Raw genomic sequence first — 18,669 nt, 5'->3', positions numbered from 1 at the left:
GGATATGACTGATCCCATCACCCAGGTGCTCAGCATAGTATCCAGTAGTTTTTCAACCCTTGCCCCTTCCCTCATTTCCTGTGCCACTGATGGCAGCATGTGTGTGTGGCTGAGTGGTCCCCAGTTTCTACTGTTGCCATCTTTATGTCCATGAGTACCCAACTTTTGGTTCCCACTTATAAGTGAGAACATGTGGTAATTGGTTTTCTGTTCCTGAGTTGATTCACTTAGGAAATGGCCTACAGCTTCATCCATGTTGCTACAAAGAACATAATTTCATTCTTTCCTATGGCCGTGTAGTATTCCATGGAGTTTATGTGCCACATTTTCTTTATCCAATTCACTAGACATGGACACCTAGATTGATTCTTTGCTATTGTGCTGTGATGAACCTGTGAGTGCATGTGTCTTTTTGGTAGAAAGACTTATTATTTTTTGTTTTGATATATACCCAATCATGAAATTGCTGGGTTGAATGGTAGTTCTAAGTTCTTCCAGAAATCTCCAAACCACTTTTCACACAGTGGCTGTACTAATTTACATTTCCACCAACAATGTATAATCATTCCCTTTTCCCTACAGTCTCACCAGAATCTGTTGTTTTTTGAGTTTTAAATAATAGTCATCCTGACTAGTGTGAGATGGTATCTCATTGTGGTTTTGATTTGCATTCCTCTGATGATTAGTGTTGATAAGCATTTTTTTCATACGTTTGTGGGCCACTTGTATGTCTTCTTTTGAGAAGTGTCTGTTCATATCTTTTGCCTATTTCTTAATGGGCTTTTCTTTTTGGTCATTCCATTATTTAAGTTCCTTATAGATTCCAGATATTAGACATTGGTCAGATGCATAGTTTTTGAACATTTTCTCCCATCCTGTACATTGTCTGGTTACTCTGTTAATAGTTTCTTTTGCTGCGCAGCAGCTCTTTAGTTTTATTAGGTACCACTTGTCAATTTTTGTTTGTGTTGCAGCTGTTTTTGAGGACTCAGTAATAAATTATTTCCCAAGGCCGACGTCCAGAATGATATTTCCTAGGTTTTCTTCTGGGATTATTACAGTTTGAGGTCTTACATTTAAACCTTTAATCTATCTTGAGTTAATTTTTGTATATGGTGAAGGATAGGGGTCCAATTTCATTCTTCTCCATATGGCTAGACAGCTATCTCAGTATGATTTATTGAAAAGAAAATCTTTCCCCATTGTTTATTTTTGTCAACTTTGTCAAAGATCAGATGGCTGTAGGTGTGCAGCTTTATTTCTGGGTTCTCCACTTTGTTCTATTCATCTATGTGTCTGTTTTTGTACCAGCACCATGCTGTTTGGGTTACTGTAGCCTTACAGCATAGTTTGAAGTTGGATAATGTGATGCCTCCAGCTTTGTTCTTTTTGGTTATCATTGCTTTGGCTATGCACACTCTTTTTTGGTTCCATATGAATTTTAGGATAGTTTTTTCTAGTTCTGTGAAAAATGACACTGGTAGTTTGATAGAAATAGCATTAAATATATAGATTGCTTTGGGCAGAATGAACATTTTAATGAATTGATTCTTCCAATCCAGAGTATGGAATGTTTTTCCATTTGTTTGTGTCATCTGTGAATTCTTTTGGTAGTGTTTTGTAGTTCTCCTTGTAGAGATCTTTCACTTCCTTGGTTAGATGTGTTCCTAGGTATTTTGATTTTTTTTGTGGTTATAGTAAATAGAATTGCATTCTTGATTTATTTGGCTTTCAGCTTGAACGTTATGGGTGTATAGAAATGTTACTCATTTTTGTGCATAGATTTTGTATCCTGAAACTTTACTGAAATTGTTTATCAGTTCTGGGAGCCCTTTGGAAGAGTCTTTATGATTTCCTAGGTATAGAATCACATCATACATGAAGAGAGACAGTTTCACTTCTTCTTTTCCTATTCTGATGCCTTTTATTTTCTTCTCTTGCCTGATTGCTCTAGCTAGCACTTCCAGTACTGTGTTGAATAGGAGTGGTGAGAGTGGGTATTCTTATATTGTTCCAGTACTTAAGGGAAATACTTCCAGTTCTTGCCCATTCAGCATGATGTTGGCTGTGGGTTTGTCATAGATGGCTCTTATTATTTTGAGGTATTTTCCTTCAATGTCTTGTTTTTACTGAGGGTTATCATGAAGGAATGTTTATTGAAAGTTTTTTCCATGTCTATGGAGATGATCATATGGTTTTTGTTTTTAACTCTGTTTATGTGGGTTTCTCACATTTATTGGTTTGCGTATGTTGAACCAACCTTGCATCCCAGAAATTAAACCTACTTGATCATGGTGACTTAACTTTTTGATGTGCTGTTGGATCTGGTTTACTAGTATTCTGTTGAGGAGTTTTGCATCTATGTTCATCAGGAATATTTGCCTGTAGTTTTCTTTTTTCATTGTGTCTTTGCCAGGTTTTGTCTTTTGCCAGGTATCAAGGTGATGCTGGTTTTTAAGAATGAGCTGGGCAGCAGATCCTTCTCCTTAAGTTTTTGGAATAGTTTCACTATAATAGGTATCAGCTCTGCTTTGTGTATCTGGTAGAATTTGTCTGTGAATGTATCTGGTTCTGGGCTTTCTTTTTTTGGTTGGCAGATTTATTACTGATTCAGTTTTGGACCTCAATATTGGTTTGCTTAGGGTTTCAATTCCTAGTTCAATATTGGGAGATTGTGTTTCCAGGAATTTGTCCATTTCCTCTAGATTTGCTAGTTTGTGTGCATAGGTGTGTTTATAATAGTCCCTGAGGATCTTCTGTATTTCTGTGGGATCGGTTGTAATGTCACCTTTGTTGTTTCTGATTGAAGTCACCTACTTCTGTCAACTTCTGACAAGAGGCAGGCCTGTATTCAGGGTCCAGGATCAATGCTCAAACTCTATAAGCAATTGTTTTGGGTACTCCACATTTGGAGCAATGACAAGAAGAAAACCCCCTCTTCCCTATAAATAGGCACCATGGAGAAGGATGGCGATGAGATAATGAGAGAATTAGCATCACATGACCTCTGTTGTCTCCAAAAGGCCATACTCCTCTCCTGCTACAAAAGGATTTTCTATGGAGTAGGGAATGCGACAAGTAGGTGTGGGAGATTCTGTTGAACTTTCCACATTTTGCAAAGGCTGAAGCAATTTTTTACATCTAAAAGGTGATGAAGATGATTTTGTTACTCAGCTGTGAGTTGTCTCCCTGCTAGGGGCAGCCCTGGTCAGAATCCCTCCTTGGGGATAGGTAAAGCTTTTAGTCAGTAAATGTGATCAAATTCATATCTAGAAAAATAAAATAAATATGTACCATATGTATTTTACAAATGTTACATTTTATTAATATACACATAAGAATGAATTAAAATCTTTTAACATTTGACTGTCTGAATAAAGCCTTAATACTTTTTTCATTATTATTGGCGTTTTCAGAGGGAAAAATTATAATAGCACATAAATGCCTAATATACATGAAAACTTTTTATTCTCACTGGAAAATAATGTAAGTCACAGTTTAAGTTATTTGGTCTAAAATTACTGGCTGTTAGCCTTTTATGGGTTTACAAAGAATTCATACATATATCATCACATTTGGTCCCCACAACAACCTTTTGAAATTGATTCAAAATTTGCTTTTAGTTTATTATTATTTTCCCATATTTACAGATGTGATCATTAAAGCACAATTAAGTTAGTGACTTGTCCCCTGAGAACCAGGGCTCTTATTTGATTATAAAATCAAAATTCTGGGCTCTTCCCACTGTACTTGCCTCTCTCTACACATGTATTCAAATGTTGTTCTTCTTGGTAAGATGACGTATGCTTTACAACATGTCTCCCAAGCTAGTCCTTTGAGAGCAGGACCAGACATATTCCAGGCCCCCTCACTCTAGCACCCTCATCTCTTTGTGGTCAAAAACGTGTGTAAAACAGCTGTCCAGAATTACCGCACAGCTTGCATGTCAGTGGAACCTCGGGTCATTGTCTAAATGACAACTTTTAGGGGATGAAGTCGAAAAAGGCCAAGCACGAACAATACTGAAGACCAAGTTCCCTTTGGACCTCAATTCCCTGAGTGTTTAAAAGGAAAGCTTCATCCTGTCCTTAATTTATTTGGATCTAACATAAAGGCTAAAGTCTGTGAAGCCTTTGAAGATACAAAAACATTTTTTTTTTCTTCCATTCGGCAGTGGTGAATTTCCTTGCCAAAGACTTCAGCATTAGGGGAAGTATTATGCTAAGCTCTGCATCCCACAGGGGTCATCATGACTTCCAGAAATATCCACAAGGGAGCACTGGGTGAGGAAACTCGAGCTAAAAAGTAACACACACACGCCAGTTGTTACCATAGTTACAACAGGAAAGGCCATAAAAGGTGTACTTTTATTTTGTTTCTATAAGCAGTGAGATATAAGCCTTGTGTGATTCAGGATCACTGGGGTGAATAATCCTAGCTCTATCTGTGGGGTTTTGTCATGGTTTCTCTGAGGTTAAACATGTAACAGGGCAGCAGAAGGAGGGATAAATGATTTGTGTATGCTCAATCAAGATGTTGCTACCGTTCTATCAGCTAACCTTTGCTCTCACAACCTGCATAAACTTGCAGTCTTTATTTATTTTCCTACCAGCAAATTACTGGAATTCAGAGTCATGTCTAATTTTAGTTAGCTTACGGATGGCACTCGACAGGGTTATGAAAGGGGGAGAACATCTCTCTCATTCCTGAATTTCCGAGCCTGGATTATGGTAAAGCTGTGGAGATCACAGTAATTGAGATTTCCCAGGACACTCCCATAGCGGGTTATGCTTCCCAAATCTGGCTTTCTAAGCATAACGGAATCTGGCCTAACCTGTCTTCCAATATTTGAGTCTGTTCTATAGCACCCCTGTCAGAGTGGTTTGTGTTCTTCACTTTGGTAAACACTTGTTTCGTGATGCGTCACTACAGTTTGAGCCAGGTGATTTCATCTTTAGACAGCTATGATAGATAATAACGATACAATAAGAAACAATCAACACTTTTTAACGGGTTACTATGTGTGAAATACTATAAAAGTGCCTGTAATTTCATTTGATTCTCAGAATGACCCAATGAGGAAGATAACTACTATTATCATTTCCATTTTACAGACAAAAATCTAAGGCTTAGAATAGTGAAGCAACTCCTGCAGTGCTGCACAGATATGAAATGTCAGGTCAGAACCCAGGGAAACTGGATCCAAAAACCTGAGAGAAAGCTATATCCTTTAACTTCTTCATCCAAAGCTGAAATCTGCTTCCTCGTTCCATCCTCCGATGACCCAGGGAAAAAATATCTCTTCCACTGCTTGTTCTTCAGATACTTAACCCAACTTTCAGGCCTTTTTTGCATTCTTTTCAGGACACAGGACACTGTTTTCAGGTGTTCATTCCCCAAATCCCCTAAACCATGTATTTTTCTCATTTGGCTTATTGTAGTAGCTGTCTAAAGGTCTGGCTGCTCTGTCCCCTCTTCCTCACCCAGCCGCCAAGGCCATGCTTAAAATACAAGTCAAATCACCTCATTCCTCTGCTCAGAACACTTCTGCAGTTTTTCCTGTCACTCAAGGTAAAACCTTAAGTCAACCTGAAGATTATAGAATTGTCTTACTGAAATTACCTTTCCAAAATCGATGGTTCCCAATTATGCTGAGCCATAACAATAGTTTTCTTACTCTTAAAAATAAAAGATGACAAGGCCCCATGATATGTCCCCCACATCCCATGCCCTCCTCCCTATTCAGACTTGTTCCAGGCACAGAGGCCTGCTTGCTGTTCCCTGAACATGCCAACCCCTCTTCCTGGAATACCTGACTTGGAATATCCACATCTGGTTTTTTCCTGCCCCTCTTTCCATCTCCCCTTCAGAGTCACCTTATCAGTGAGGCCTTCTCTGACTGCTTTATCTTAAGTAGCAAGTCTCTCCCCTTGCTGGTATTCTCTCTTTTCTTTCATTTCTCTATTTTTCTCCGTAGCACTTATCACCATCTGACTTACTGTTTATCTTACTTACTTGGTTTTTGCCTGCCCTCTCCCCCTTCCACCCACATTAGAATGTAAGCTCCAGGAAAGCAAAAAATTTTATCTTCTTAGTTCAGTTCTAAGGTTGAATCATAAGGAACTGGCCCACAAAATAACAATTTTGTATGAGTCAACCTACCATACCCCCAGCACTTAAGAGCAGCCCTTGGCACACAGTAGCACTCAAGTAGTTACTGAGTAAACGACTTACCTATATATGGAATACTACAAACATTATCTGATACAGCCTTTATACACTTTACTAGCCTGGGTAAGAAATTTACCATCAGCTGGTCAGATTTGTGATACCATCTCTGTAGGTCTTTCTGATCTTATGTAGAGCCAAACATAGATGGATATGCAAATAAATATTGAGAACACTTTTGCTGATATATCGAACCTAGTTTTTAACAGTACGATGTGGTATTTTTTTCATAGCACTCCCTAGTAATTTTAACACTCATCTGTCAGTCTTAGAGCAACCTATGTTCAAAAGGGCAACTTCCCTTATTGATTGGTAGGATCTGCTTGGATTCAAGGTTAAGTCTTTCTTAAGCTAAATTAAGGCAGTGATTTTGCACAATCACCTGCCATAGTATGGCCTATTTATCTTACTACCACTGTGCTTACACAGAGGAGTGAGTATTCTTTAGAAAATAATGATGAATTAATAATAATGTTCCACTTGAAATCTCTCTGTTGATCTTTAGCTTATAATGAAGACGTAGCCGAAAATTATTGTAGAAAGAAACTTTTTCACAGGGCACCATTTGCTACTGGTAGATGAGACACAGTATATTTGATTCACTTTAACAACGTTTCAGTCATTTTGTTAAAAACTGCCAGAAATTCTAGTGTTAACAAATAGAAGCACTATGATGGAATAGATTATAGAATAAGATAAGAAAACCTAGGATAAAGATTGTAGGTCGAAAGAGTAATCCTTATTGGTGATCACAAGGTGTTGTAGAAATCGTCAAACCCAAGTCATCCCTTTGATTACCATTTCAAATTATTCACCGTTAATTTGCAGCACTTCTTAAGAAAAGTTGAAGCTTTTTGTTCTCACACATTGAGAGCCAGGAGACAGCTTAAAATGTTTAAACAGACATAAAAAAGTCTTTTCTCCCTTCATTTAAAAAGCCCCTTATGAATCACAAATCAGCAATAATTCTCACATTCATCTAAAAGTTAATATAAAGCATTAGTTTTTTTATACCCACAACAAAACATGGACCTGCAGAAGTTTTCAAGCAATCCTCCAGCAGCTTCATGCGGGTCTTCTGGAGCTCTGGGCTGTCCCAGTCATTTTCTTCCACTCCCCAGTACAGATCTATGACCTGGGGACAAATGGATGAAGAACATTAATTTACCTGTGGGCTTTGTTCTTATTTACAATGTCAAGCTAATGTGACTTTTAACATCTCCCTTTGCAGCATGTTTTCTCTTACAGAGCAGAGGTGATTTTTAAGATCCATTTAAAGAGATTTTTCATTCCATGATGAGTTGGGAATGAACCTTATAATTTCTTATTTTGTTTCTGATTACACTGCTGACATGGGCCCAGAGGAAATGAAATGCTAACTGTTGAAGGTTTTGGAGCATGGGCCTTTGTTGTCTTGAAATGGAAACAGAATTTTAAGGTTTGAAGCAGCTGGGATGAGGTTACCATAGTACTTGAGACAATTAAATCACCATACGTATATAATGTTACCATAAGTATTAATATGAGAAAGGAAAACCATAACAAATATTACTATACACTGACTGTAAGTCAAACACCTACATTTCTTTAAAAAAAAAGCCCTGTCATTATCACACTTTATCATATGAGGAGAGATATTTTGCTTATGTCTGTTTTATCTGTAAGTAGTTCGGCTTTCATCAACATATATCTGAAAAACATGTACTGGCGAAAATGAAAGGTATGCCTTACAGAAAAGCGAGGATAATAGGATCCTCTGTCTCCCTACTTCAAAGACTACTAAGGAAGATTCTGGCAGTCTATAACAAACTTTTACAAGTTTGCTCTTTGAAAAGTGCTATGGAGAGCATCCTGGGTTTTATTACCTTCACTCAACTGCTATCTGCATAAAGTAAATGTTCCCAGTTGTAGCTTTGAAAATTTCTTTTCCTTTCCTTGCTTCCCACAAGCGGAAACAAGACCCTCCCTACTCTTTTCCTCCTGCTTGCATGGCATTTGGTGAGATGGAAGCTCAGAGTATGGGTCCTCCCTTGTGGCCCCAGCAGATCTTGGGGACTTTGTGTGCTTCCCATTTCTTGGCTACGGGCTCCCACAGATCTGGATTGTTCCAGGTCTTTGTCTAAGTGCATCTGAGTGTTTAAGAAGGCTGATAGATAAACGGCAGCTCTTTAAAAAATATTCTCATGGCCCATTCCATGGTTCCATCATATAGGAAAATATCAGCATTTTGATTTTGGGGGCTCTATGCTTTAATCTATCTTACAAAGTTTAATCACACAGTACGAAGAAAGGGGACATCAAAGAAGGTAACTTCATTATCCAATTTGACAGCCTCTAGCTGGGGCTCCTTAAAAAGTAAAAATAAATGGGTAAAAATTAAAAAATTCAGTTCCTCAAGTGCTCAGTAGCCCCATACTGGTTCTCATGTTGGACAGAGGAGATACAGAGTATTTCACATCACAGTAAGTTCCACTGGACAGAGCTGTAAATTACTGAGCTTCAGAAGGGCACAGAAATTATCTAGTAATAAAAGAATAAACAGGGCTATAAAATAGTCTAATTTGTTAAATACTGGACAGCCCACAATTTGCAAAGGGTCATGTTTCCAGAAAACGAAAAAATAAAGAAAATATTTATGGCTTATCTGTTGTTAATCTTTGTAGGTGTTTTCTATGCCACAGAGTACCTTTTGGTAAATTAATATCCTGCCACACTAGGATTTGTTTCTAATGTTTTAGAATACAAAAGATGAACTTTTCCACCTCACCATCCTTGGGAAGGATATCCCAGAGCTGCTGCAAATGCTGAGAAAGTGTCTCCCTCAGTGGAAGCAGAATCCCCTTCACATGCTAATCTGGTCTCCTGTCCTGAGAAGGACAATAATAGCCTTGATTGAACAATGGGTTAAGAAAAGCTGGTAAGTAGACTGCCTCTCTAGGGTCCTCCTCTCTAGGCAGGGTATCTCTGAAAGAAAGGCAGCAGCCCCAGTCAGGGACTTATAGATAAAACTCCCAACTCCCTGGGACAGAGTGCCTGGGGGAAGGGGCGGCAGTGGGCACAGCTTCAGCAGACTTAAATGTTCCTGCCTATCAGCTCTGAAGAGAGCAGCGGATCTCCCAGCACCACAGAGCTCAAGCTCTGCTAAGGGACAGGCTGCCTCCTCAGGTTGGTTCCTGACCCCCATGCCTCCTGACTGGGAGAAATCTCCCAGCAGGGGTCGACAGACATCTCATACAGGAGAGCTCCGGCTGTCACCTGGTTGGTGCTCCTCTGCAAAGAAGCTTCCAGAGGAAGGAACAGGCAGCAATCTTTGCTGTTCTGCAGCCTCTGCTGGTGACACCCAGGCAAAAAGCGTTTGGAGTGGACCTCCAGCAAACTCCAGGAGACCTGCAGCAGAGGGGCCTGAGTGTTGGAAGGAAAACTAACAAACAGAAAGGAATAGCAACAACATCAACAAAAAGGATGTCCACACACCCCATCCTAAGGTTGCCAGCATCAAAGATCAAAGGTAGATAAATCCATGAAGATGAGGAAAAAACCAGTGCAAAAACCTGATAATTCCAACAACCGGAATGCCTCTTCTCCTCCAAAGGATCACAACTCCTTGCCAGCAAGGGAACAAAACTGGACGGAGAATGAGTTTGATGAATTGACAGAACTGGGCTTCAGAAGATGAGTAATAACAAACTCCACGGAGCTAAAGAAGCATATTCCAACCTAATGCAAAAAAGCTAAGAACCTTGATAAAAAGTTACAGGAACTGCTAACTAGAATAACCAGTTTAGAGAAGAACATAAATAACCTGACAGAACTGAAAAACACAGCATGAGAACTTCGTGAAGCATACACAAGTATCAATAGCTGAATCAATTAAGCGGAAGAAAGGATATCAGAGATTAAGATCAACTTAATGAAATAAAGCACGAAGACAAGATTAGAGAAAAAAAGAATGAAAAGAAATTAACAAAGCCTCCAAGAAATATGGGACTATGTGAAAAGACCAAACCTAAGTTTGATTGGTGTATCTGAAAAGTGACGGGGAGGGTGGAACCAAGTTGGAAAACACTCTTTAGGATATTATCCAGGAGAACTTCCCCAACTGGTAAGACAGGCCAATATTCAAATTCAGGAAATACAGAGAACACCACACAGAAACTCCTCGAGAAGAGAAACCCAAAGACACATAATCATAAGATTCACCAAAGTTGAAACAAAGGAAAAAATGTTAGGGGCAGCTAGAGAGAAAGGGCAGGAAAGGGAAGCCCATCAGAATAATAGCAGATGTCTCTGTAGAAACCCTACAAACCAGAAGAGAGTGGGGGGCCAATATTCAACATTCTTAAAGAAAAGAATTTCCAACCCAGAATTTCATATCCAGCCAAACTAAGCTTTATAAGCAAAGGAGAAATAAAATCCTTTATGGACAAGCAAATGCTGAGAGATTTTGTCTCTACCTGGCCTGCCTTACAAGAGCCCCTGAAGGAAGCATTAAATATGGAAAGGAAAAACCAGTACCACTGCAAAAACATACCAAATTGTAAAGACAATCGACACCATGACGAAACTGTATCTATCAACTAATGGGCAAAATAACCAGCTGGCATCATAACGACAGGAAGAAATTCACATATAACGATATTAGTCTTAAAGATAAATGGGCTAAATGCCCCAATTAAAAGACACAGGTTAGCAAATTGGATAAAGTGTCAAGACCCATCAGTGTGCTATATTCAGGAGACCCATCTCATGTGCAAAGACACACATAGGCTCAAAATAAAGGAATGGAGGAATATTTACCAAGCAAATGGAAAGCAAAAAATAAAAGCAGTCCTAGTCTCTGATAAAACAGACTTTAAACCAACAAAAATCAAAATAGACAAGGGCATTACATAATGGCAAATGGATCAATGCAACAAGAGCTAACTATCCTAAATATATATGCACCCAATACAGGAGCACCCAGATTCATAAAGCAAGTTCTTAGAGGCCTACAAAGAGACTTAGACTCCCACATAATAATAGCAGGAGTCTTTAACATCCCTCTGTCAATATTAGACAGATGAACAACACAGAAAATTAACAAGGATATTCAGGACTTGAACTCAGCTCTGGACCAGGGGACTTAATAGACATTTGCAAAACTCTTCACCCCAAATCGACAGAATATACATTCTTCTCAGCACCTCATCGCACTTATTCTAAAATTGACCACATAATTGGAAGCGAAACACTCCTCAGAAAATGCAAAACAACGGAAATCATAACAGTCTCTCAGACCACAGTGCAATCAAATTAGAACTCAAGATTATGAAACTCACTCAAAACCACACAACTACATAGAAACTGAACAAACCCCAGCACTTTGGGAGGCCGAGACGGGCGGATCACGAGGTCAGGAGATCGAGACTCATCCTGGCTAACACGGTGAAACCCCATCTCTACTAAAAATACAAAAACTAGCCGGGCGAAGTGGCAGGCGCCTGTAGTCCCAGCTACTCGGGAGGCTGAGGCAGGAGAATGGCGTGAACCCGGGAGGCGGAGCTTGCAGTGAGCTGAGATCCGGCCACTGCACTCCAGTCCGGCGACAGAGCGAGACTCCGCCTCAAAAAAAAAAAAAAAAAAAAAAGAAACTGAACAAACTACTCCTGAATGACTACTATGTAAATAATGAAATGAAGGCAGAAATAAAGATGTTCTGTGAAACCAATGAGAACGAAGACACAATGTACCAGAATCTCTGGGACACAGCTAAAGCAGTGTTTAGAGGGAAATTTATAGCATTAAAATGTACACAGGAGAAAGCAGGAAAGATATAAAATTGACACCCTAACATCACAGGTAAAAGAACTAGAGAAGGAAGAGCAAACAAATTCTAAAGCTAGCAGAAGACAAGAAATAACTAAGATCAGAGCAGAACTGAAGGAGATAGAGACACGAAAATCTCTTAAAAAAATCAATGAATCCAGGAGTTGTTTTTTGGAAAAGATTAACAAAATTGATAGACTGCTAGCCAGATTAATAAAAAAGAAAAGAGAGAAGAATCAAACAGACACAATAAAAAATGATAAAAGGGATATCACCACTGATCCCACAGAAATACAAACTACCATCAGAGAATACTATAAACACCTCTATGCAAATAAACTATAAAATCTAGAAGAAATGGATAAATTCCTGGACACATACAGCCTCCCAAGTGTAAACCAGGAAGAAGTCGAATCCCTCAATAGACCAATAACAGTTCTGAAATTGAGGCAGTAATTAATAGCCTACGAGTCAAAGAAAAAAAGAAGTCCAGGAACAGATGGATTCACAGCTGGATTCTACTGGAGGTACAAAGGGGACCCGGTACTATTCCTTCTGAAACTATTCCAAACAACAGAAAAAGAGGGACTCCTCCTTAACTTATTTTATAAGGCCAGCATCATCCTGATACCAAAATCTGGCAGAGTCACAACAAAAAAAAAAGAAAAATTCATGCCAATATCCCTGATAAACATCAATGCAAAAATCATCAATAAAATACTGGCAAACCGAATCCAGCAGCACATCAAAAAGCTTGTCCACCATGATCAAGTTGGCTTCATCCCTGGGATGCAAGGCTGGTTCAACATATGCAAGTCAATGTAATCCATCACATAAACAGAACCAGTGTTGAAACCCATATGATTATCTCAATACATGCAGAAAAGGCCTTTGATAAAATTCAATACCCCTTTATGCTAAAAACACACAATAAACTAGGCATTGATTGAATGTGTCTCAAAATAATAAGTGCTATTTATGACAAACTCACAGCCAATATCATACTGAATGGGCAAAAACTGGAAACATTCCCTTCGAAAACTGGCACAATACAAGGACGCTCACTCTCATCACTCCTATTCAACATAGCATTGGAAGTTCTGGACAGGGTAATCAGGCAAGAGAAAGAAATAAAGGGTATTCAAATAGGAAGAGAGGAGGTCCAATTGTCTCTGTTTGCAGAAGACATGATTGTATATTTAGAAAACTTCATTGTCTCAGCCCCAAAACTCCTCAAGCTGATAAGCAACTTCAGCAAAGCCTCAGGATACAAAATCAATATGCAAAACTCACAAGCATTCCTATACACCAGTAACAGACAAACAGAGAGCTAAATCATGAGTGAACTCCCATTCACAATTGCTACTAAGAGAATAAAATACCTAAAAATACAACTTACAAGGGATGTGAAGGACCTCTTCAAGGAGAACTACAAATCACTGCTCAAGGAAATAAGAGAGAACACAAACAAATGGAAAACATCCCATGCTTATGGACAGGAAGAATCAATATCATAAAAAAGGCATACTGTCCAAAGTAATTTATAGATTCAATGCTATCCCCTTCAAGCTATCATTTACTTTCTTCACAGAATTAGAAAAAAACTACTTTAAATTTCATATGCAACCAAAAAAGAGCCCATATAGCCAAGATAATCCTAAGCAAAAAGAACAAAGCTGGAAGCATTGTGCTACCTCACTTCAAACTATACTACAAGGCTACAGTAACCAAAACAGCATGGTATTGGTACCAAAACAGATATACAGACCAATGGAACAGAAAACAGGCCTCAGAAATAACGCCACACATCTACAACCATCTGATCTTTGACAAACATGACAAAAACAAGTAATGGGGAAAGGATTCCCTATTTAATAAATGGTGTTGGGAAAACTGGCTAGCCATATGCAGAAAACTGAAACTGGATCCCTTCCTTATACCTTATACAAAAATTAACTTAAGATGTATTAAAGACTTAAATGTAAGACCTAAAACCATAAGAACTCTAGAATAAAACCTAGCCAATACCATTCAGGTCATAGGCATAGGCAAAGACTTCATGACTAAATCACCAAAAGCAATGGCAACAAAAGCCAAAATTGATAAATGGGATCTAATTAAACTGAAGAGCTTCTGTACAGCAAAAGAAACTATCATCAGAGTGAACAGGCAACCTACAGAATAGGAGAAACTTTTTGCAGTCTATCCATCTGACAAAGGGCTAATATCCAGCATCTATTAGGAACTTAAACAAATTTACAAGAAAAAAACAAACAACCCAATCAAAAAGCGGGCAAAAGATATGAACAGACACTTTTCAAAAGAAGACATTTAAGCAGCCAACAAACATGAAAAAAAATGCTCATCATCACTGGTCACTAGCGAAATGCAAATCAAAACCACAGTGAGATACCATCTCATGCCAGTTAGAATGGTGATCTTTAAAAAGTCAGGAAACAACAGATGCTGGAGAGGATGTGGAGAAATTGGAATGCTTTTATGCTGTTGGTGGGAGTGTAAATTAGCTCAATCATTGTGGAAGACAGTGTGGCGATTCCTCAAGGATCTAGAACCAGAAATACTGTTTGACCCAGCAATCCCATTACTGGGTATATACCCAAAGATTAGAAATCATTCTACTGTAAAAACACATGCACATATATGTTTATTGCAGTAGTATTCACAATAGCAAACACTGGAACCAACCCAAATGCCCATCAATGATAGACTGGATAAAGAAAATGTGACACATATACACCATGGAATACTATGCAGCCATAAAAAAGGATGAGTTCATGTCCTTTGCAGGGACATGGATGAAGCTGGAAACCATCATTCTCAGCAAACTTACACAGGAACAGAAAACCAAACATGGCATGTTCTCACTCATAAGTGGGAGCTGAACAATGAGAACACATGCACACAGGGAGGGGAACGTCACACACAGGGGCCTGTTGGGGGATGAGGTACTAGGGGAGGGGTAGCATTGGGAGAAATACCTAATGTAGATGACGGGTTGATGGGTGCAGCAAACCACCATGGCACATGTATACCGATGTAACAAACCTGCATGTTCCGCACATGTATGTGAGAACTTAAAGTATATATATATATAGAATTAACCACAGGCAAGTATCTTCAAATTCAACAACAACAAAAAATAGAAAACAGAAAAAAGAAAAAGAAAAGCTGGCAAGTGTAAGAAGGGATGGCTTGACTGGTTGGTCATGGCCTGGAATTCACCTGGCTTTACCCATGGGTGTGGTCACCATGTCAAGGTCAGTCCCCAAGGGTGGTAGGACCTCATGTCTTCTCTGCCAGTTTTTTGATCCATGCCTCTGGGCAGAAGGAGAGCAATAATCAGGGCAGGTTCTTCTCTGTGATGTTTGTATGGCTTGTCCGTGGAGGAGGTGATTTATGTGGGAAAACTAAATGGCTGAGGTCATTAGTATGTTAACGAACTTGTTAAATGTCGAATGTTAACGAACTTGTTAACAGTTGAATATTAAAGACCTAGGCTTGTTTAGAGTTAGCCAACTGGAATCCAACTTACTCTTACTTTTGGTTCTCTTCGGACTGGGTTAAGACCACAGCACCACACAGCTTCTTAGTTTCAGATCCTTATGGGACTGCCACTAAGGATCATACTCCATTTTGTATGATTTTAAAAAGCACTTCTTCCTCTAGTCACTTTACTTCTAGCTATCAGAAAATTGTTATAACATACTGAAATCATTATACTGAAATCATAATTGTTATACTGAAATCATTAAATCATTATAAGACCATCTGCCAATAACTCATCAAAATAAATATACAAATCCACTAGAATGTGTATGGGACCCTTTAGTTGTACCATGCACAACCCAGGAACTATACGCATAATCTTTTCTCGATTCTTTTGGCTGACACTGTTTGGATGCAGTTGAAGAAGGTCTTATTTAGAGCAAATAAAAAATGGTAAATATGAAGGTTAATATAAGAATAGCTATAAATATATACTTGCTCTTCTCTGATCTTCTTTAAATGTCATACAATTATATAAAGTAACAATTATAACAGTATGCCACTGAATTTGTAACATACCTAGCTATAACAGGGATAACAATTATAGCACAAAAGGGAGGAAAAGGAAATACAGCAATATAGGACTAATCTTTCTACAGTTCACTAGAATTAAATGGTATAAATTGTAAACAGATCAGATGGTTGTAGATGTACAGCATTATTAAGTTAAATTGGTATAAATTGTATAATTTTAATATATTAAAGTGGTATAAATTGTATAATTTAATTGGTATAAATTGTAAACAGATCAGATGGTTGTAGATGTGTGGAGACTTAAATATCCTACATTCAATAAAGGGAGGAACAACTAGTAAAAAGAAATAAAATTAGAAGACTTGACATTAGTATAAACAAACTAGAACATATGTCTAGGAAATAATCTACCCAGAAACAGCAGAATTTATTTTTCTCAAGCACACACAGAACATCCTCCAGGATGGAATACATATTAGTTCATAAAACAAGCCTCAATAAATCTACATAAATTTATATTATACAAAGCATGTTCTCTGAATATGGTAGAATAAAATTATAAAGCAATCATACAAAAAATTTAGGAAATTTACAAATTTGTGGAAACTAATATACTCCCAAATAGTCAATGAGAAAGAAGTCACAAGGGAAATAAAAAGGATCCTTTGAGATGAATGAAAATAAAGGTACAACATACTAAAACTTATGGGATGCAGCTAAAATGGTACTGAGAGGAAAATTTATAGCTGTAAACTATAAATGGACTAATCAATGAATTGGGTAAGGTTGTAGGATGCAAGATCAATATACAAAAATCTATTTCTATACACTAGCAACGAAAAAAATCTATGATGAAATTAAATAAAATTCAATTTAAAAGAGCATCAGAAAGAAATAATTCAATTTAAAAGAGCACCAGAAAGAAACAATTCCATTTATAAGATCACTAAGAAAACTTAGGAATAAATTTAACAAAAGAAATGCAAGATTTATTCTTTGAAAACTACAAAAAAAGTTGAAAGAAATTAAAGAAGATATAAATAAATGAAAGATCCATGTTCATAGATCGGGAGACTTAATGTTGTTAGGATGGCAATACTCCCCAAATTAACCTGCAGATTCCATCCAATCACCAAAACAATCTCACAAAAGAAGAATAAAGTTGAAAAACTTACACTTCTAGATTTCAAACTTACTACAAAACTACAATAATTAAGACAGTATAGTGCTGGCATAAGGAGAGACATAGTAATCAATGGAATAAAATAGAGAATCTAGAAATAAATCTTCACACATAAGGTCAACTGATTTTCAACAAGGGTACTGAAACAATTCAATGTCACATGCATAATCTTTGGCGTTGGGTCAACTGGATATTCACGTGCAAAAGAATGAAGCTTAGCCCCTACTTCATACCATGTAAAATTAGTTAACAGAGATCATAGGCATCAATTTAAGAGTCAAAACCATAAAATTCCTAAGTGAAAAACACAGGAGTAGTAGGTTTTTTTGTTTTGTTTTGTTTTTGTTTTTGTTTTTTTGAGACAGTCTCCCTCTGTCGCCCAGGCTGGAGTGCAGTGGCATGATTTCAGCTCCTAGGTTCAAGTGAGCCTCCCTGCCTCAGCCTCCCAAGTAGCTAGGATTACAGGTGCCCACCACCATGCCTGGCTAATTTTTGTATTTTTAGTAGAGATGGGATTTTGCCATGTTGGCCATGCTGGTCTCAAACTCCTAACCTCAGGTGATCCACCTGCCTCGGCCTCCCAAAGTGCTGGGATTACAGGAAGGAGCCACTGCACCCGGCCAGGAGTAAATCTTTGTCAGCCTGGATTACAAGCAACCAAATAAAAAATAAACCGAACTTACTCAAAATTTTAAAAAAATTATTATTTAAATGACACTTTCAAGAAGGTGAAAATAGTAAACACAAAATGAAAGAAAACATTTGCAGATCATATTTGTATGGATTTTTTGTCTAGAATATATAAAGAACTCCTACAACTCAGTAATAAAAGGACAAATAACTCGCTTAAAAATGGGCAAACGATCTGAGTAGACATTTCTCCACAGAATATATACAAATTTCCAACATAAAAAGATGCTTAATATTATTAGTTATCAGGAAGTACAAATCAAAACTACAATAACACTTCACAAAGTGGCTATAATAAAAAAGACTGATAATAACAAGTGTTGGCAAGAATGTGGAGACATTGGAACCCTCATACATTGCTGATGGGAATACAAAATGGCTCAGCCATTTTGGAAACAGTCTGGCAGTTTCACGAATGGTTAAACAGAGAGTGACCACATGACCTGATAATTCTACTACTAGGCATATACTCAAGAGAAATGAAAACATATGTCTACATAAAAACTTGTACACAAATGTTCATAGCAGCATTATTCATAACAGCCCAAATATAGAAATAACACAAATGTCCATCAAGTGATCAACAGATAAATAAATATGACATAATCCATACAATGGAATACTACTGAGGAATAATTAAGTAATGCAATGAAATACATTGCATGTTACCACATGGATGAACCTTGAAAGCATTAAGTAAAAGAATCCAGTCACAAAAGACC

At 37.8% G+C, this 18,669-nt stretch overlaps 1 protein-coding gene across 1 annotated transcript in view; it reads right to left on the bottom strand.

Moving 5' to 3' along the window:
• The window catches only part of NWD2 (NACHT and WD repeat domain containing 2), a 208,995-nt gene that overhangs the window by 94,031 nt on the left and 96,295 nt on the right, over nt 1-18,669 (bottom strand). The window contains exon 3 of the mRNA XM_033213947.1: nt 7,247-7,363. Within this exon, the coding sequence (XP_033069838.1) occupies nt 7,247-7,363 (117 nt within the window). The remainder of the gene's footprint in view (nt 1-7,246; nt 7,364-18,669) is intronic.

This window comes from Trachypithecus francoisi, unplaced genomic scaffold (genome assembly GCF_009764315.1).
Source record: "Trachypithecus francoisi isolate TF-2019V2 unplaced genomic scaffold, Tfra_2.0 Lachesis_group1, whole genome shotgun sequence".
Lineage (NCBI taxonomy): Eukaryota > Metazoa > Chordata > Mammalia > Primates > Cercopithecidae > Trachypithecus > Trachypithecus francoisi.
Note: the sequence above shows the minus strand (reverse complement) of the source record. Positions and strands in the feature narration are given on the sequence as shown.